General features: G+C 40.1%; 1 protein-coding gene across 1 annotated transcript in view; it reads left to right on the top strand.

The window, feature by feature from the left end:
- Nucleotides 1-21,264, top strand: part of KIF13A (kinesin family member 13A) — a 116,225-nt gene extending 94,961 nt beyond the window's left edge. The window contains exons 24-41 of the mRNA XM_074146915.1: nt 398-549; nt 669-801; nt 925-1,071; nt 2,040-2,078; nt 3,407-3,506; nt 3,598-3,724; nt 4,773-4,828; nt 5,885-6,009; nt 7,043-7,219; nt 7,578-7,670; nt 9,307-9,459; nt 9,859-9,936; nt 10,478-10,525; nt 10,964-11,075; nt 12,019-12,170; nt 12,713-12,817; nt 18,991-20,092; nt 20,978-21,264. Coding sequence (XP_074003016.1) covers nt 398-549; nt 669-801; nt 925-1,071; nt 2,040-2,078; nt 3,407-3,506; nt 3,598-3,724; nt 4,773-4,828; nt 5,885-6,009; nt 7,043-7,219; nt 7,578-7,670; nt 9,307-9,459; nt 9,859-9,936; nt 10,478-10,525; nt 10,964-11,075; nt 12,019-12,170; nt 12,713-12,817; nt 18,991-20,092; nt 20,978-21,264 — 3,186 coding nt within the window. The remainder of the gene's footprint in view (nt 1-397; nt 550-668; nt 802-924; nt 1,072-2,039; nt 2,079-3,406; nt 3,507-3,597; nt 3,725-4,772; nt 4,829-5,884; nt 6,010-7,042; nt 7,220-7,577; nt 7,671-9,306; nt 9,460-9,858; nt 9,937-10,477; nt 10,526-10,963; nt 11,076-12,018; nt 12,171-12,712; nt 12,818-18,990; nt 20,093-20,977) is intronic.

Here is a 21,264-nt window from a genome sequence, read left to right as displayed (position 1 = left end):
TTTCACTTCATCACCTCTTCAAAATGCAGAAAAACTTAAAAATCTTTTAATTAGTTAGCCTTTTAAATTCAGATGTCATCTGTAATGCATGGGGGAAACTATAGTTTATATAATGACATCTTATTATATGCTTGTTTGGTACGCTCAGTAACTTAAAGATCATTTGAGCTGTGACATCGTTTTTATGGAAAGTTTCAAAGCACGAAATGGAGTATGCAGCAGCAGGAGTTGCTGAGATGGCATGTTTCACAACTGTATTGACCAGAGTCGAGCTTTATGATCCCAGCTCTATGGTTTTACCATGCAGGTCATTAGTCGTTTGGTGCATCATACAAACTAGTCGAGGAGATACAATTATTTCATTTGACTGGATGTGATTTGTTTTTCTCATTGCCAGGACTATGTGGTGAATGTCACAGAGGAGTTTTTGGAGTTCATTTCAGAAGGAGCTCTTGCTATTGAGGTGTGGGGTCACAGATGTACTGGCAACGGCAGCTCTGTTTGGGAAGTTGATTCTCTTCATGCTAAAACGAGGACACTGAGAGACAGGTACAAATAAATTACATGTGAACGCTTCCATCAGCTTTCCAAAGTCTTTCTAATACTTGTGCTGCACAAAATACACTTTAGTGAAGCACCCATTGGTTTTTGTGGGGATGTCTTTTTAGGTGGAATGAAGTAACTCGAAGAATAGAAATGTGGATTTCCATACAAGAATTGAATGAGATGGGAGAATATACAGCAGTTGAACTCCATCAGGCAAAAGATGTAAACACAGGGGGGATTTTCCAGCTTAGGCAGGTACGTATCTTTTCCCTGTTTTCTTATTCATGCTTAAATTGTTACTTAATTTTATTCTTAGTTTCTCTCTGTTTTTCTCTCTCCCTCTCTATCTTTCTTTCGTTCTCTCAATTACCTGTTCAGGGTCATTCTCGCAGAGTTCAGGTGACAGTGAAACCCGTACAACATTCGGGAACGTTGCCTCTCATGGTAGAAGCGATTCTTTCAGTCTCTATAGGTGGTGTGACTGCCAGGTCAACCAAACTGCAAAGGGGCTTGGACAGCTACCAGGTAAGACAGTTATTTTTTCATGTGTTGATTTATTTTGTTTTGTTTTGTTGTTCTAGAGCCAGCCCAACATAGTTCCATAAGGGACCTTAGACATGATATGTAATTTTGCAGTTTTACATGTTTTTTGACATGTGTTTGAGGCTAATATGTGTAACGTGAGCATATGGTGCTAAATCTGCTTTTTTTGTGTATAACTTTCTGTATAACTGATAAAGAGCCAAGTATGGTGTTTGAATATACACAAAGCAGCAGCAATATGGAAATTGTTTTTACCTTTGTGTGTAGAGGTAGTTAATAGTAGATTCCTAGCTCCATTAGTTTCCCTCCCTTAAAAGAATGGTGAAAGTTGAGGGGGAAAAAAAAATAAAATTAATAGAGAAAATGTCTTCTAGTGAAGATACTGTTTATCTTTTCAAAAAGGGCTGGGTTGTAGTTGATCAGAATCAGAAATAGCCATCACTGAATGTGAAAGGGCTATTCCATTTAGGAGAAAAGGTTCTGAAGAAGTATAAATGGCTTCAAACTATTTACTGGACAAATGCATATTGGAAATAAACCATAACCATGCTTTTACCAGCAATGGCAAAGAACAAATGGAATGGGCCTCTCAGGGAAGCGAAGTGCCTTTTGTCAGAAGGGTTGCAATCAGAACCACAAGTAACTATAGCCTTAAATACAGGTGAAACTGTAAAACGTGAAGATGGGTGACTGCTTTTCTGGCACTCTGTTCTCTGATAATTTTTTAAGTAAATATATTCATTAATACTCAAATCATGGATGAGATGCTGTAGTCTGTAATGAAAAAAATCTGTTTCTACCTGTTGAGACTTTGGTTATTTGAATGTTGTAATTTTAACATTTTACGAGTTTGTGGCAGAAATGTTTGTGGTTTGGGGTATTTCTGTGAGTTTCTATTGAGAGAAATGCATGTTCTTTTGTGTTTTACAAAATTTATTTTCTCCTACCAGAAGGAGGAGGATGATGGTGGTGATATGGATAGTTACCAGGTATTGCTGCTGTTGCTGTCAATCCTGTGGCATGGGGCACAGCTAATGCTAATGGCCAGCAACTTTCAAATGAACAAGCATACTGGAGCAAGCAAAACCGGCTTTGAAACATATATATGCTGTGCATTTAAGAGGCTACCTGGGCTATAAACCATTGCTATTACAGTTTACCTTGTGACTTTATACTCTTGCAGTTTGCTCTCTTCTCTAGTACTCAGCAGTCAGCTCTCCTAACTGGCTACAGGAATTGCTATGTGAATAGAAGCCTAGAGACTTTAATTTAGAATGAAAACAGTTTCCAGTGAATATCACAGGGAAAAGAACAACCACCTGCAGTTGCAGGCATCTTTCCAAACCAAATTATACAGCACAGGGGTTTTCGTGTGTTTTCTAAAGAAGACATCGTAACCTTTTAAATTGTGCAGTGTTCTGAAATGCTAGTGGGAGAGAGAGGGGAGGATGCGAGTGTGAGGAATACAGAAGCTTCAGTGAAGCAATTTTTTTTTATCTCCGCAGAAACAAACCTTGAGCCTGGCTTTTTGTGTGATAAGTAAATATAAGACAGTCAGAGTTTCGAAAGCATAACACAAGAATCATTTACAAGGCGACAAAGGGCAAAAGAGGAAGTGTCTTAAAAAGTAAAACACGTTACAGATCTCTACATGGAAGTCTTATTTCTAGTAGGCAGCTTTACCAGGCGTAAAACCAGTTAGGTGAGAATGCTGACATCCCTTAAGATACTGTATTAGGTTTTACAGCAATCTCAAAGATACCAGTTAGGTACTAACTTCTTGCGGGCTGTTTATGCGCTTCCTGACTCACCACAGAGAAGAACGAGCCAGATTTTCTGTGATACCACAAAGCATGATTGCATGACGGGTTTTGTTTGCATGAGAAATCTTTTAATTGCACTGATAGCAGCTGCTAGCAATGGAATTTTGTGCAGGTTTGAGGGCATACTGACCTGTCTAATCTTCAGGAGAACTCATGATCAACTGATGATACCTGTTTTTCCTATTCCATATGCTCTTAAAAAAGTGTGATTGCCGCTTCTGTGAGTAATTAGCCTTATGGTGTATCATTCTGTTCAGCAACTGAGGCGGTCGTGTTTTCATTTCCTCCTGTTGGAATTTGAGACTTGAAAGCAAATAAGCTTCCATTCGTGGGTGATGAGGTACTTAATCAGTGTGCATGTCAATCGGGGGGAAAAAAGTTTTCTGCATCATTCAGGCTGTTTAGTATAAATTCTGATGAAATTATCACAAAATTCACTGCCCTTTAATCTTAATCACATGGTCTTATAAATTCCTTTTCTCTTTTCCTGTTAGGAAGAAGATTTAAATTGTGTACGAGAAAGGTGGTCTGATGCATTGATAAAACGCAGAGAATACTTGGATGAGCAGATTCAAAAGATCAGCAATAAACAAGGTCTGAAGCTTAAAGCCTCTGTTATAAGCACTTTATTCCCTATACCATGAAAATTGTATCTCATATATCGTGTTAATCTCTCTCACTGTAGAAAAATCAGAGGACGATATAGAACGAGAAGCCCGGCTGGTTGAACAGTGGGTAGGGCTGACAGAAGAGAGGAATGCGGTATTTGTTCCAGCACCAGGCAGTGGAATTCCTGGTGCCCCCGCAAATTGGTATGTTCAGAAAAAACACAGGAGTGGTTAGCTTTTTGTACATGAACATTGCACACTACAAGGTAAAAATCTGAGGATGTTTTAGAGCTTTCTATGTTTTCCTGTAATGCTACCAATTACACTTAGCTGGCGGAAGGCGAGAAGGTCAGGTGCTGGTTTGAATGCAAGGGAATTTTGTTTATTTAACATATTACATAAAGTAGCTTTGAGATAGCTTTCAAGATTTGAAAATCACCTCTGAATTTAATGTAGTATTAAGTACAAAGTACACTTTTTCAAAATTCTGAGGGAGTCATCCTGTAATTTGACTCCTTTCAGAATAGGAATGATTCAAAAATGAATGGAAGAACATGACAATTTCTGTGATAAGGGGTGGGGAGGGAAGAAATTCTGTTTTTTAAAGGAAGTGTTCTCTTTCCTCATTTAATTTCACTTAAATTTGTCTTTTAACTATGATCATTGGAACAAACGTTCAAAAATGAATGCAGCGTAGTTAGATTTGGGGAAGTGTTGGATAAGAAATATGGCTCTGATCAAGTGTACACTGATACCTCTGATAATACCTAATATCTCTTCTTCATCGAGTGAATGATGTCGTGATAATCCTTCCTCCCCGTTTTTTCCCTTATCCACCCAAAGTGTGCTGTGTTCATACAGAGCAAAGTGTATTTATTGATATAAAGACTATGCCTTGTCAGTAGTTACATATTCAGTTGTTTGAAAGGTTACTAACCTTTATGTATGAGATGACCACAACCAGTTAACTTTATAAGAAACAGGACAGGATGTTTAAAACTTGTAATCCTCACAGCAACTGAAATGTGCTGGGTGGTGTGAATTAAGGTTTGGTAAAGCATTACATTTAGCTGCATGTGTAGATAAACAAAACATTGTCTGTGCAACATAGCTATTCAAATTAGCCATCAAATTGTTGACAGGTTTAGTCATTGGTTATAGTTAATATGAATCTTCTATGGAGATTTGTTTGCCCAAATTAGCTTAAGTAACTATTTGCCTTCCTTGTTGACAGTCGTTTGTTTTGTTTCAGGATTCCCCCTGCAGGAATGGAAACACATATACCTGTTCTCTTCCTTGATTTGAATGGTATGTTGTCATGGCAGATTAAGAAAGCTAGCAGGGGAGAAATTAGTTTGGATCAGTGAATTGATGAATGAATGAATCTGAAATGTCTAAGAAACCAAAACAAGTCCTGGAAATGGCACTGGCTGATATGGCTTGTGAAATTATTTTTCTTCTGATTCCATTTGTTGGAATAATTATTTGTAGAGGCTTAAACAGCTATTTTAATGAAGAGTGTAGTAGGACCACAATGAGTGTTTTGTTAGAGAATCTAAATCTTCTCCCTTTGAAGATATTTAGTTTTACATGTGAGAAGAATGTTGATGTATATTCTTGAGACAAAGATACACTGTAAGCAAGAAGAGACTAGAGTTACCACCACATTCAAGGACTGCTTAGGAAACAAGTCTGTAAGTATAAACTTGGATATGAAGCAGAGGAGGATCCACAGGCGTTGTCACATCCAGCATTTCATTGGGCTACTAGAGACGTTTATAGAAGCAACACGTTAATACCTGCTTCAGAAGCTGCTTTTGGAAAATCATACACAGTCTTTCCTTTATGATCGCGAGAAATGTTTTTGGTTTTTTTCATTATCAGCAGAGATTAACAGACAGAAGATAAAACAAGATATTTAAACAGCTTGATGGATCATTGCATAATGTTTTTTTTGTTTAGCTAAAAGCCCAATGTAGCCAGAACTGCTTTTCTCAGTTTAAACATGCCCTAATACATTAAAAGTGATTTAACTAACAGATAAGCTGGTTAGGCTGACAGGTGGATAAATCAGAAATTTTCTTTCTGTGTAAGTTAATGTTATGAATAACTAGAAGTAGTTTTTAATTCCATTTAGGTTACTTGAGAATGCGTTCAGGCTGAGTCTTAGCCTAGTTTTACTTCCCTTCTTTTTTATGCTGGAATTGTCTTCAAAATATTGCATAGTAATAAGATTAATTAAGATTAAATGGATTATGAAATATGGGTAGGACTTTATTACAGCTTTGTATTACAATTTGCCTCTATATATTAATAATCCTTTGGTATAAAACGATTTCATTCTTTGCGCATTTGTTTCATTAGCTGATGACCTCAGTGCCAATGAACAACTTATAGGTCCCCATGCATCAGGAGTTAACTCAATACTACCAAAGGAGCATGGGAGTCCATTCTTTTATCTGCCGATCATAAAACACAGTGATGATGAGGTAAATTGTTAGCAAGCCTTCTTCTTGACATCTGCAGCTTATGTTAACACTTTCTTGATGTGTTTTATTTTCTACTTGTATGTATTTTATGACTATTATTATTATATTTTTGTCTTAGAAGTACCATCTGTATCTAGTGCTGTCTTTATTTTCTGGCCTATTTATTTGAAATTTAAGAGGATAATGACTTGTTAGCCCTTCTGCCTATGTTAGAGGTGACAAGTCTTTGCTCTTCTTGGTAAAAGAGAAACTCAGCTGCCTGACTCAAAATCCCTTCTTCCCTCATTCCTTCATCATTCCTCTTGCAGGCTCTTAATTCTTCAGAGAAAACTACTTCATTTATTGTGCATGCTAGGCAAAGCATAGTGTATAAATAAAACTTTTTCCTTTGTAGTACACAATCACTTTTTTAGATATAAAGTTTGGGAATTGTTGGAGTTGAATGGTTCTGAACCCCTTTTGGAATTTGTGAACTCATTTCTTCCATGTTCTGTGCCAACTCACGCCATTGCTTAAGAGACCATTTCCAGAATAAAGGGGATGCTGAAGTTGGGGAGAAGGCAGGGGGAAGGAAAAAGATGTTCTGCAGGATGGGAGCATATCTGTTCTCTATAGGCCTTTGTAACTTAACCCAATACAGATAGATGATTTGCTATTGAATTTGATAAACTTTTAGTGCAGTTGCAATAGGATTTGTATTCCTTCCTCCAGTCCTGCTTCTGTATTCCTTCCTCCAGTCTTCTGCTTCCTCTCTGCCTCCCTGGGAAGACTTCCTTCTGATGCAGCGTTTGCACAGTGCAGGGTTTGTGCTCACAATTGTGTTCCCCAATATCTTAACACCTCTTTTATGCTTCTTCTGATAAATTCCTCTCTATGAAATGGAGGTTTGACCCCATTTTGTTCAATGATGCTTGTTTTCCTTTTATTAAAGAATTGCTTTACTTCATGTTGAATCACTGCAAATTATACCTTTTGTTAGAGTAATTGAGTCTTTGATTTCCCTTTCCTTCCTCCGTTTCACTTGTATGTGTAGGTTTCAGCCACTGCTGCTTGGGACTCTTCTGTCCATGACTCAGTGCACCTGAATAGGGTGACTCCTCAAAATGAGAGAATTTACTTGATAGTGAAGACTACTGTGCAGCTCAGCCATCCTGCTGCAATGGAACTGGTATTACGCAAAAGGATCGCAGCCAATATTTATAACAAGCAGGTGAGAAGGAATTTTTTACCTGTAGAACACGTGGCTGACAAAATAAGAAATTTTGTTGTCTGTACATTAGAGACTTCTTACAGCCACAGTCTCTCAGTTACAAGTTACTATACGAGGACAGAGCCATTACTGCAAAATGGGAGGAAAATGTTACTGATTGAACTTAGTAGCATTGTTTACTGAGCACAGGGCTGTAAAGAGTACTTAAAGAATCATCAATGCTAAAAAGGAACTTATGGTCCTGAAAAACATGCTTTTGTGGAAAAATAAATTTTTGCATTGCAACCTTTTATCATAAATAATAAATGTCATAAATAATCATTGTCAAAACAATAATTGAAAATTACTTTGTTTCTAGAGTTTTACCCAGAGCCTGAAAAGGAGAATATCCTTGAAAAATATACATTATGCCTGTGGAGTGACCTATGAAATAGTATCCAATATACCAAAGGTAAATTATCTTAGAATCACAGATTGGTTTGGGTTGGAAGGGAACTTAAGTATCACCTCATTCCAACCCCCCTGCCCTGGGCAGGAACACCTCCCACTAGATGAGGTTGTTCAAAGCCCCATCCAGCCTGGCCTTGAATACTTCCAGAGATGGAGCATCCACAGCTTCTCTGGGCAACCTGTTCCAGCGTCTCACCACCCTCTGAGTAAAGAATTTCTTCCTAATATCTACTCTAAATCTCCCCTCTTTCAGTTTAAAACCATTACCCGTCATCCTATCACTCCACTCCCTGATAAAGAGTCCCTCCCCATCTCTCCTGTAGCCCCCTTTAAGTACCGGGAGGCTGCTACAAGGTCTCCCCGGAGATTCCTCTCCTCCAGGCTGAACAACCCCAACTCTTTCAGCTTGTCCTCACAGGTGAGGTGCTCCAGCCCTCTCATCATCTTTGTAGCCCTCCTCTGGACAGGCTCCAACAGGTCCATGCCCTTATGTTGGGAGCTCCAGAGCTGGACACAGTACTCCAGGTGGGGTCTTACCAGAGCAGAGCAGAGGGGCAGAATCACCTCCCTTGACCTGCTGGCCACACTTCTTTTGCTGTTGCCCAGGATGCGGGTGGCTTTCTGGGCTGTGAGAGCATGTTGCTGGCTCATGTTGAGCTTCTCATCCACCAACACACCCAAGTCCTTCTCCTCAGGGCTGCTCTCAATCCATTCTCCGCCCAACCTGTATTTGTGCTTGACATTGCCCCGACCCACATACAGGACCCTGCACTTGGCCTTGTTGCACTTCATGAGGTTCCATTTTGCTCTGGTAAATTCACTGAAAAGAACAGAATGACCTACTGCAGTGGGTGATACTGATTGGGAAGTAAATGGTCCTGCTTTGCTAAGAGGAGGCAGCTTGCCAAAGTGTATATCCTGAAATTCTGTGGTGAGATCATGTTTATCTTTAAACAGTTGAGAACTGTAGGGAGACTATTTTCTCTTCTACTGTGTTTAACTGAGTTCTTGTAGTAAAGTTATTTCTGAAATCAGACTAGTGTCTACAGAGAGGCTCTAGAGGGTACTCGGAGAGATGTTCAGGTCAGCGAAAACAGGATGAAACAGTGAAAGCAGGAATATTAATTGCTTTTTATAGAAAAAGCTTGTGCAAATAGTAAATCTACTATAAAATTTATTTTAAAGGTAAACAAACTACTGGACAAATGAAAATGTGAATAGTCTTGTCACCGTGTAATTGTCACTTTTGTGCAGTAGTACTTAAAATTTAATCTGTAGGGAAATCACACAAAATATCTAAGATTTGGGAAGGAAGTTATATTTGCTTGCCTAGGAAGTTGCCATTAGTTAATCCTTAACATATGTGATTTCAGGTTACATATGCATTATTTGTAGAAGTATATTGACTACAGAAAAGGTGCAAGATGGAGAAGTCTTGACCTCTTCCTAGTTCAGCATCATTTACATCTGTATTGAAAAGTCCTGGATCATTGATTATGATTAGGATTACTGACTAAGTTAAGGATTATCGACTTAAATTAATTTCTGGATTGAGATGGTCCACAGAAGTGAATTAATACTTTAAAAACAATAGGCTTTAATTTTTGAAATCTTCAATAGTGTAACTTGTAATTTAGGCTACAGAAGAAATTGAGGATCGCGAGACCTTAGCGCTGATGGCCGCAAGGAGTGAGAATGAGGGCACATCGGATGGTGAAACGTACATTGAAAAATACACACGTGGTGTGCTGCAAGTGGAGAACATTTTGAGCCTTGAACGACTAAGACAGGCAAGGAAATGGAACTTCTTGCACCTTTTTACCTTTTTGACCTGGTTTATGAGAATTCAAGTAGAGCTGATTGATCTTTTAAAAATACTAAGCGTTGGTTGGTTTTCAGAGGTTTTTTTAGTGAACGTTGGACAAATAAATGTAAGGCTAAGTTTCTTCTGTGAAATGCAGAATTCCTGTAATGGTGGGTCTAGTGACTGTAGCTGGCAAGGGTGTAGTATGCAGAACCTGAACAGGCAAAGGCCAAAGAATGCGTTTCAGATACAAATTTTGGTGGTTGTGTGTGCAAATTAAGATTTGTAAATGCAAGCCCTGCTTGAAAAAAGTATCTTTCCTGCTCGATCATGTCTCATGAGCAGACCATGGCATTGTTTTTAATGTGTTCTTTTCTTTACACAGGCAGTCACAGTCAAAGAGGCGCTCTCCACCAAAGCGAGAAACATCCGCAGAAGCATCAGCACTCCAAATGTCCACAATGTAAGGACCCTTTATCCTCTGGTGACTTTGTACTAATGGGGCAGAGGGGTGCTGTTTGTGTGCTGATGTACCCCTTGCTCAACGTGACGTGGTAAATGAGCTAGGACTAACCAACCTGTAGGACAGTTGCCGTAAATGCAAATCAGTCACTCGGAGCCCCTCCCCACCACTGAGCATCTGAAGAGATAACAAAGTTGACAGGAAAGTGGGAGGTTTGGTCTAAACTCTTTTTCTTTTATAAGGATATTCGTTCTGGGAGTAGTTCAGGATGACAACTGCCTTGATTCAGATTACTTTGGCTTCAGTGTCCCTTTACGTTTTGTCATAGTGTAAGGGATAGTTTCCATTTTCTGTGCATTTTATGTGTTCTCCCATCACCTGCTCACACAGCACAAACACAGCTGTCCTTGTAAATAATATTAGCTGAAAAGAGGTAACAGAAAAGTTGTTAGTACTAAATGATTGGAGTGTTTCCTGAAGGCATTATAGTTTATAAACAAAAGGTAGGCATTTTGTCATTTTGCCCGTTGATATTCTGTAGGTATCCTGTAGCCGACTAGATCTTTCTGCCTGTGATGAAGATGATAAGGTATGTAAACGTGACAATAAACGGTGGACATTCTTAGATTATCTTTTCCCCCTCTTTGCAACAAGATGTATGTGAGAATAAAAAAATAGGAAAACAGTATTTTTAACAATGTGTTTACATAATATATCTTCAAAATACTGCACTACTTACATGTTTTGAATTAAACCTTCTTGTCCTTCTGTGGTCTTCATATAAGAATTGTAGAAACTTGTATTTAAGAAGGAGGAAGTTATGGCAAAACTTAATATACTTCACTGAAAAACTAATTAGCTTCTAAACAATCCATTTGTGTGAGACAAAATTGTCTTAAGCCAGTAACTTGACATTCTTTGGTTTGGTGTTGTTTTTTTTTAAAAAAAAACTACCTTCGAGTTTACCTGTTAATTTTTCCAGGTTTGCCTGTATCAGCATGCATATTTATGTATTTTTGTTTCTTAGGTTTGGTCTGAAAGTCACCTAGATATATCTGACTGTTCTTCCAGTTATCAAGATGTATCATGCTATGGTACTTTACCCAGGGAGTCATCTCGCAAGAGCAAAGATGGCAGTGGTGAGACTTTAAAGTATATAAGTAATGACAGTGTTTGTGGGTTTTTAATTGCTGCATTAAACTAAAAATTAAGTTCTCAGTGCTCTTTTCCTACTAAGTGCATTATCCAGCTTCTTGCTTTAGCAGCTAAGCATAATCTGGAAGCAGAGGGGGAAGGGAGAAATGCATGAAGACATCCAGGAAAGGATGGTGTGTACAAAAAAACAAGAGGAGGGCAGAAGAACAAGCTAAATGTGAATCAAAGCAGTAGAAGAAAAAAAAATCAAAAACCCAAACAAACCGACAAAAAGGACCTGCTGTTGTTTTGTGAATTTGAAAATGAAAATGCTTTTGTCAAAGTGGGAAGGATCCTTTTGGAGGTTCTTTACACGATTGGGATATTTGCTCTGCCGTGTCAGTGTGTCACAAGTGCCTTATTTTCTTCAGGTCAAATTGTAACACGCTGTTCTTGATGAGGCAGTACAGGTGGAGATACTGCTGCAATTAAGTGGGACTGAGAGTTTATTCATTGCTTCCTTGTCCATAATTTCCTCTTTGATGATCCTGGTGGTGCAGGATTGCCGGTTTGGCTCCAAGGCAGAGTTGGAGTGTTGTGGGTAGGGGTCAGGTGAGGCACAGGAAGTGGAGAGCTCTCAGTTCCAGTCTCAAGGACACTTCCCAATGTTTTTATGACTGAGAAAAGGAGAAATATTGGAGCCACAGAATGGAGGGGGCAGATACTGCTATTCTCTGCTTTCCCTCTGTTTCCAGGCTTTTCAGAGGGACATAATCTCCCCTTGTTGAGTTCTGCATTATCTCATGCTTGACCAGTGGTTGAATATTGACATTTTTCTGTAGCCAGCAGCTTGCCAAATGCATGGCTTAACCTTCAGTTATTTTCAGTTATGTTCTTGCAGTCAAGGTATGAAGAACTGAAATAGATTATTTTTGCTTTTTTACCCAGGTGCTGTAGCGGAGAATTCCCATGCTTTAATGGCCAGCCCTTTTAAAGCATTTTCTCCTCAGCCACCAAAGTTTTTCAAGCCCTTAATGCCTGTGAAAGAAGAACATAAAAGGAAGACCCCACTTGAAAGCCGACCTCTCCTTAGTCAAGAGGTAATCTTTGAAAACCATCTGTTTTAAAGGAGATCAAGTGATTTTGTGTACTTGGCATATTACTTGCAGCATGCATCTGTTGCACTAGAATTTTGTAATTCTCTGGTAAAATTTATCAGGTTCTTTATATGTGGTGGGATTTTAGTGTATGTTTTTTACGTGAAACACTGATTTGGTTTTTTTTTCACTTCTTGGTACGTATTCTCCTTTACAGGGTACTTCTATTTTAAACGAACAGTAACCTGCATTTTTTTTTTTTTTTTCCTCCAACAAGATGTTGGTGTGTTTTTTCATAGATAAAATATAATTCTGTGAAACAGTGATGTAGGGTGGTTATAATTCTGACCTTTATGCCTCAACCTAAAACTCTGCTGGGAGGAGCGCATGAGTTTCTCCACCGATTAACTTGAATTTGGATGTATGGATGGACAGCATGGGTGTTTTGCTTTCGTCGTGTCATAACGCCTGTCTAACTTGCACGCGTTCAGCGCTGTGGTCAGTCGGGGTTTGTGTGATTGTGTTGTGTGTCTTAACCTTTGCAGAGCATGCCTTCGTCTGGGGTGCACTGCGCTGGCGGCGTTGTGCCCTCGGGGAGCAATGCCAGCAGCCTGCCTCTAAAGAGCAATAGCCTACCTAAGGAAAAGATTGTAAGTTTTGGACCAGTTTCTCTTTACGAGGCCTGGTGGTGGGCTTAGGGCATTTGGTGATGGGCTTAAGGCACTCGCGCTACTGCAGCAGAAAAAAGGTGTTACGTGGATATAATGGCTTGTGATTAATGGTTATAATGAACAATTGCTTGCCTGGCTTGCAAACGCAATCTGTCATTGGAACTAATTCAACTGGGGTTTTGCGTTTTGTTTTTTTGTTGGTTTGGGGTTGGTTTTTTGTTGGTTTGTTTTTTTTTTTAATATTCATATGTGTTTTGTCTTGTGGGGTGGGCGGGAGAGGGGAGGCTTCAGTTTCTACAGGGCACAAATGATCAGGTAAGGGGTGGTTTAGTGAACCGTGTTGTTGTCACTCTAATATACCTTGTATGTTACCCAGATTTTGTGACTATACCCCAGAGTAAATGGAATGATCCCATTTGGTGTAAGTAGCCATGCATTTAGGTGTTGGTACACTATAAAAAGCTTCTCATTGCCTGATGTGGAAGTAATATGACTAAAATAAGATTGCTGCTCTTCATTAACCTGCAGCTTGTCTTCATCATAATTCAGGAGGTGAATTGAGGTGGAGGGCTTTCATTTTAATCTTCACCTGCCAAATCTTTCTCACTGCTGCTTAAACAAAAAGTGTATCATCATTTCTGCTGTATGATGGGTTCAGTTTTTGGGCTGTGGAACATGGCTGTAAATACTTGCTTTAATCAGTGCTTTAGAATTAAAATTATTTCTTGTAAGTATTCTATTATAGGCCTCTTTTACCACAAAGTGCCAGCGGTGGGTTCTTCGTATTCAGCAGTTATTTTCATTCCTACCATATAGCCAAGCCATTAAAAAAATCTGTTCTGGATTTCTAATGCTATTTTGTAGGTTGTTACACCAAAGTATCCTGAGTGTTCTGGTATATATATTTGAAGCTTGGCTGCTGGTTTTGGGTAGCAGCTGTTTTATTCTCAATCATGTTAATTTTCCGTAAGTTAGCTGGCATGCTGACTCACACTGAGTCACTGATACAAAGTTGTTTGAAGTTATTTGGAAGAAAAATATCTTTCAGTGTGTTGAAAAACATCCCTTAGAAGCTAAATCGTTACCAAATTTTCCATAGCAACTTCGCAGCAGTTTCAATCCCTTGAGTAAAAACAGGGTCCCACCCCATGCATGCCCTGAATTAACCCAGGCATTTGCCTGTGCTGCTTTCCAAAGATAAACAGAAGCTTTCAGAGCTGGGAAAGGGCAATGTCCTGCACTAAGCTTTTCCAACTAGAATGGAACTAATTCATTGAACACTGTAAACCTGCTGTAGCCAAGAGGGCACTGGAGAGAGTTGTTCTTTCAGTTCTCAGCTGCTTGCTCCTACCCTTGCATTGACTCCTCCCTTGCATCAACATAGGTTTTTGTTCGTTTGCACGGTAAGTCAGATCAAGGGAACTGATCCACCCAGCTGATGGCTAGACTGCCACGGAGTTAGATTTCATTTGGATCTACTCCCCATCTGATCACCTTCTAGACACTTGGCACTTGGGAGGCAGGCAAGAACTAGGAGCCACCACTGGGGAGGAGGTTGAGACGGTTGCTTTGCATAGTCCTGCCAGCTTATGGTGCTGGGTTTATCAAATGATAGCTTCTGGGGGTTTTTATCACTTTAGGCTAAGAGCAAGTCCTCCTAGTGGGCGATGAAAATTGAAGCACCAGTGGGGCAACCACTAAATAAATACTACTGATTTATAAATTAGTAAAATAGGAACTAGCATCTTTGAGGTTACTTGAGAGGCATAATTTAGGGATTTGAAAACTCAGATACTTCAACTTCTAACTGTGCGGTATGTTTGCTACAAAGCAGGTGTAGGGAAGCTGCTCTGTGTTCTTGCTTACTCTGCTTCTGTTAGTCTGAAATCTTGATGTATGGTCTTGTCTCCTTAGTTCTTGCTGGCACATTCTTACTGTTATCTGTTCTTAAGTCTGTTTTTCATTATAGTCTTTCTGTTACTTCCCAGGGAAGTGGCTGCAGTTTCTTTACCAATTTTTCAAAGATTTTATCTTTATTTCTACCAATAGCTTGGGCAGTACAAGGTAGCTTCATTCCTTTTTCTCCGCATCTTACATCCACAGGAGTTTGAAGAACCCTGAAATTGCTTTGTTTCTGGAGTTTCCCAGTTGGGGAGCTTAAGAGGAGAGCTTTGAAAGGAAATATTTCTTGTCCCCCAGGGGGCACCTTTTGTCTGTCACAAGGTGATGTCTCTCGTCACCTATTTGCAGCATTTTTCACAACCCATGTTGTAGTAATGAGTCTGCTTCTCTGTCCCTTAGCTTTTGTATTTACAACGATAGATATCCCTGAAATAGTTACTTGTTTGACTTTTCCTAATCAAGTCGCCAGTCTCTGTGTGTCTGTAGGGCCATTTCTCAGTTACAGCACCTCTTACCCAGTCTGATTCTGTACAGGGATCCTGTGTGTGCAAAGATTATTTTTTTTCAGTCAGATGAGGAATCTTGCAGGATTCGAAGGAGAAACAAAGAACTCTGTTATAATGCCTTTTCATTTCAAGTGGTTGTTCAGCTAGTATCAACTAGAAATACTTCCTTTATTAAATGCTTATCGGTTTGGATTTTGTGTAATATCTTAAACACAGTGTATTTGATAAACACTACAGTTTGTAATATTTTAAAAACAACAAACTACAAAATTCTGCATAGAGCAAAACTTACTTTTGCATAAGTAATAAGGGTGAAAGGGAAGGAGTAAGCAGAATAATTGAGAAAAGGCCCCTCAGAGACAAGCAACAGGTATACTCCAATATACAAAAAAGGTGCTTTTCATAATGCTTTAGTTTGGAAGGCTTGGAATGGTATTCATAGTCTCAATAAAGCAGATACTAATTTTGCCCTTTACTTTTAAAGGGACTACCTAGAGATTTCAGATATAAAGAACAAGATTTCCAATAATATAAATAATTTTCAATAGTCTTATGTGATACTTCGTGACACTACCACCCCTCTGCAGAGAAATAAATAATGGCAAAATGAAGCCTTCATCCAAATTCTGTATGAGAAACGACTCTGAAGGCAGACCTGTAAAAACTAGTAAGCAAAGGATGTCAAGCCTTTACTTGAGCAAATACTAATAATCTGAAATCTGGTTGGATTTGTCAGATAGACAAGTAGAGATATCTTCTTCAGATACTGATTGCTCTGTCAACAAAACTTTAATATTAAATTGGAAATCTTGATTAAGCTTAAGAGGCCATTCTGCATGGGTAATATGAATGAATTATATCTGCGATGAGCTTGAACATGGAGAGAATGAAAATGAGACCTTGTTATAGATAAGGGCCATAGTGAGTAGCGATCACTTCAAATATGCAGGATAAAAGAAAAGTGAAGTCATTTTGAACATCTTTACGTTCTCTTTTTTAAAAAAATTAAACAAACAAAAACTGGAAAAAAAACCCTAACTCCAGGTTCAGAGAAGGATCTTGTCACATAAAGCATGTATTTCCTAATACCTACCTATGAGGATGTTTTAGTTAATTGCACTGCTGAATGGGGCAGGGAGCTGGTCACAAATGATTTAGAGAAGGCCGACATACTCAACGCCTTCTTTACTTCAGTCTGTACCTGTAAAACTGGCCCTCAGGAATCCCAAGCCCCTGAGACCCAAGGGAAAGTGTGGAACAAAGAAGATCTACCCTTGGTAGAGGGCCACTGGGTTGGGGAGCACTTAAACAAACTGCATGTTTGTTCAAGTAAACATAGCCACAAGTGCTGAGGGAGCTGCCGCATGTTATTGTAAGGCCACTCTCAGTTATCTTTGAATATCATAGCAATTAGGAGAGGTACCTGAGGACTGGAAGAGAGCAAATATCACTCCTATCTTCAAGGACAAAGAAGAAAGAATTCAGCTAGCTACAGACTGGTCAGCCTCACATCTGTCTCTGGGAAGGTAATGGAGAAAATCCTCCTAGAAAGCGTTTCCAAACCCATGAAGGACAGCAAGGTGATTGGGAGCAGTCAGTATGGATTTACAAAGGGAAAATTGTGCTTGACCAACCTGTTACCTTCTACGGTAAGGTGACTAGCTTGGTAGATGAGGAGAAAGACACTATCTTCTATAACATCATCACAGATGGGCTGACAAAGAACAGGTTAGATAGATGGATAGTGAAGTGGATTAAAAACTCATGGAATGACTGGGCCCAGAGGGTTGTGATCAGATGTGCAAAGTCCTGTTGGAGGGCGGTAACAAGCAGTGTACTCCAGGGCTTAATACTGGGACCAGTACTGTTCAACACCTTCCTTAGTGACCTGGATGATTGGACAGAGTGCACCCTCAGCAGGTTCGCAGATGATAAAAGAAGCAGCTGATACTCCAAAGGGTTGTGCTACTATTCAGAGTGGCCTCAACAAGTTGGAGAATGGGACAGAGAGGAACTTCATGAGGCTCAACAAGGGGAAATGCAAAGTCTTGCATCTGGGGAGGAATAACGCCAGGCACCAGTATGTGTTGGGGGCTGACTGCCTGGAAAGCATCTTTGCCTAGAAGTACCTTGGGGTCTTCGTGGACAACATGCTGGCTGTGAGCTGGCAATGCACCTTTGCAGCAGAGAAGACCAACTGTGTAGTGGACCTCGCCAGCAGGTTGAAAGAGGTGATCCTTGCTCTCTACTCAGCACTAGTGAGGCCGTGTCTGGAGTATTGTGTCTGGTTCTGGGCTCCCCAGTACGAGAAAGATAGGGAATTACTGAAGTGAGTCAAGTGAAGGGTTACAAAGATGATTAATGGCTTGGAGCATCTGGTACTTGAGGAGAGCCAGGACTGCTCAGCAGAAGCACACCGGGCTCTGAGGCATCTTATCAATGCATAAAAACACCGATGAGAGGGAACGAAGACAAGGCGGACTCTACTTGGTACTGCCCAGTGACAGGACACGAGGCAACGGACCAAAATTAAGGCACATGAGATTCCATCTGAACACAAGAAAACACTTTTTTACTGTGGAATGGGTTGTGCAGAGAGGTTATAGAGTTTCCATCCTTGGAGATCTCAAAAGCCACCCCACTGGGCACAGTCCTGGACATTCTGCTCTGGCTGACCCTGCTTGAGCAGGGGAGTTTGGAATAAATGACCTCAAGAGGTGCCTTCCAACCTAAACAATTCTGTGATTATTCTGACATGTGCAAACTGAACAAACCTGTTTGCTGTCAGTGTATTTCAAGCTTTGTTGTACAAGTTATTTGAGCAGTCTTGGCTATTATGAAGTATAGGTAGCATTTTCAAGACGATTTATTTCTTATTCTTGATGTATTCATTCTCAATGCATTGGTCATCTGGTTAAATATCGTGCTGTTCCTTTTCTATCGGTGATTTGTGGCAGGTGTCTGAAAGCATTGAACTACTTTAGATATCACAGGATCTGCTCTCATCGGTAGTTTAAATCCATGATGGAGACAGAGGAATTGAGAAATAATAGGTTCTTGAGTTCCTCTAAACTTTAAGTGCTTCAGCAGTTTTTATTTTTTCTGAAAATTTTCTTTCTAGTAGCAATTTGCTGTAAACTAACCATTTTATATATGTGTATATATACATATGTTTATGCATACATACGTATAAATAAATACATATATTCATACGAAAACCAAAGTACTTAAAAAAGCATCCATGTGGAGTCCTACCTGCAATATTGTATGCTGGGGGAGCAGCCCAACCATGTTGCTGGGGTTTTTCTCAGATGCATCTTGACAGACTGAAGCCTTCAGCTTCACGTGGACTCTGTGAAAGTCATGTCTGTGGGCTGGTGAGTGCCTCACCACTCGTTAGCAAAGGGAAACTCAGGGTGGTACTGACTAAGTATGATGAAAATATGTAAATGTGTAACTTTTTCATGTTGTGAGCTTTCCTTATGCCAAACTTTATTGCTTTATATTTTCTGAACTGTTTAGAATTTATGTTTATTTTCTAAAAATCGAATTAGCTCAGTGTAGCCAGGATACGTTCCCAGCAGCTCTTTTCAGAGGTGTCTTCCATTCTTCAATTAAAGGATATTGAAATTGATATATTTCTCCATGTTCAGAAGGGAAAAAAACCTCAAGGAATGTTGGTTTATTTTGGAAGCTTTACTGTTGTAGGTTCCTAATCCCATGCATCTCTTTCTTCTTTTGCAGGACTCCGAGGAGGAAGACAGTGAGTTGGAGGCCATTAATAAGAAGCTGATAAGTCCACAAAGTTTTCAAAATTTCCGGCCTTACGTACCGGAGGAGTTTGCTGACTTCAGTGTTTACAATGCTAGCCTGGAGAACAGGGAATGGTTTTCTTCTAAATCAGACTTCATGAGTTCACGTGTCCTTGAGAAAGAGGTATCCCGCAGCCCCACCACTAGCAGCATTACTAGTGGCTACTTCTCCCACAGTGCCTCTAACGCCACCCTGTCTGACATGCTTATTCCCTGTAGTGATAGCACAGACCAGCTAGCCAGCCACACGAAGGAGCTGGACTCGAGTGATCCCTCAGGATCATCTCTTGCACATGATTTAAGATCTTATTCAAACAAGGAGTGTCGAGAGTCAGAAAAGGAGTTAGCAAGGGAAAAGTTACCTGTGTTACCACGCAAAGAAAACAGTGCCTTAACGGAACAAGTACCACTGTCCCTCGATGCCACCGACAGAGACTCTCAGCAGTTACCCAGAGCTGGATCATGTTCAGCTTTAAGTTCCTCGGATGGCAAAAATTTCTGTCGTACAATTGAATTTTCAGCCCGCGAAGCAACAGTTGAGCACACGACAGACATTCTGGAAGATCACTCTTTTACGGAGTTCATGGGCGTCGAAGATGGAAAGGACTTCGACCATTCAGCAGCTCTGCCGTCGTGTTCCCTCATACCCTCTAACGGAATGAGCGCCTCAGAGTTACCCCAAGGCACCGACAAGGAGCAGAGCTCCTGCACGGGCCCTGCAGCAGCAGCAGCAGCAGATGTCCAGCTTGCAGATACTGTGGAAAGCCCTTTTTGTTCTGTACTGGTAAAAGAGACTTCAGACCATGAGACTTACCTTGATACTTCCGTAGACGATTTTATTGGGAAGGACCACTTGGATGGTTCCGATTGCGAAGAAGGTGCCTCTGCAGATCAAGCCCACGTCTTGCCCAGCTGGGTGGCTGTGGGCGAACAAGTCTGTGTTGGAAGTAATAAGATGGGCACAGTGAGATACGTTGGAACGGTGGATTTTTCAGCTGGAATCTGGGTTGGAGTTGAACTAAATGTTCAGCTGGGTAAGACTAAATCTGCTCTGGGTTATGGATGCAGGTAGCGTGATCTGTTGTTAAAGTTGCACTGCAATCATATGCTGTGCAGTCCTGGGAAGTACCTCCAGTCTCGTGTAAGCTTGGTAGCTGGTACACCCAGTTCCAGGCTTTCTGTTTATACGGATGCTTTGATTAATTTCTAACTGTCTTAAAGAAGGCCTGTTCTTGTTTTATGCAGAATAGTGCTTTTGCGTGTTGTGGTAATTCCCATTGGTACCCATCTATTTTTATAGATCAGAAAAACAAGCAAAGCCTAAAATTGGGAGGTTTTAAAAAAAGAAAATCGACATGTATGTTCATGAGCAGTGCAAACAATGGACATCACTTTTCAAATAGGTCTGCTGTCTGTAGCTTTCAGAGGTGTAGTGGGGTTTTTTTCCACAGGGGAAAGCTAATTATAGAGCACGGGTTTTCTTCAGTTTGGTGGGATCAGAAAAAGTCAGTGCTCTGCTGGTGTTAAGAGACTCCTACAGAAATGTTTCAGATCTTTTAAAAACTTTGGTTTTAGTAGTCTAACACTGATACTAGGAGTTTCTCTGGCAGCTAAGTTTTAAGCTTTGTAAGCAATTGGTTTTGAGGATAGTTTAGTTTTTAAAATGAACAAATGTTTGTCTTTTTAAACCGTTAGTTAACAAAGTAATATTTTAGGAAATCCTCTTTTTGGTCACAATTCAAGCCCTCCTTTCCAGGTTTTGTTTTCCCTAGTGTATGGTGTGCATCTGGCTTCATCGCTCAGCATTAACAATCTTGACCATTTGACAGGTAGCCAAAGATACTTACACTTCAACGCTGCACTTGTATGTGCTAATGAAAGTACCAGCAATTAATTCTGTGCATTGCTTTTCTTTGAAGGGAAGCATGATGGAACTGTAAAAGGCAGAGAGTACTTCCACTGCAAACCACGACACGGTGTCTTTGTTCGTCCGGGGCGCCTCAGCAAAGCACCAGCCTCCGCAAGGAAATGGAGTAGCACTTCACGGTCTCAGGCATCTTCCACTTCAGAGAAACGGAAAAGTTCCGTGCTTCAAGGCTCGTCAGCCACTCCTAAAACGGGAGGAGAAGTCCTCTGCCATTCAGGAGATGCAGCGGCTTCTGCTTTTTCTAGGAAACAGGAAAACAGGAAATCTTGGATTAACTAA

This window comes from Numenius arquata, chromosome 4, assembly GCF_964106895.1.
Source record: "Numenius arquata chromosome 4, bNumArq3.hap1.1, whole genome shotgun sequence".
Taxonomy (NCBI): Eukaryota; Metazoa; Chordata; class Aves; order Charadriiformes; family Scolopacidae; genus Numenius; species Numenius arquata.
The sequence above is the reverse complement of the archived record's forward strand: the minus strand, read 5'-3'. Positions and strand labels throughout refer to the sequence as shown.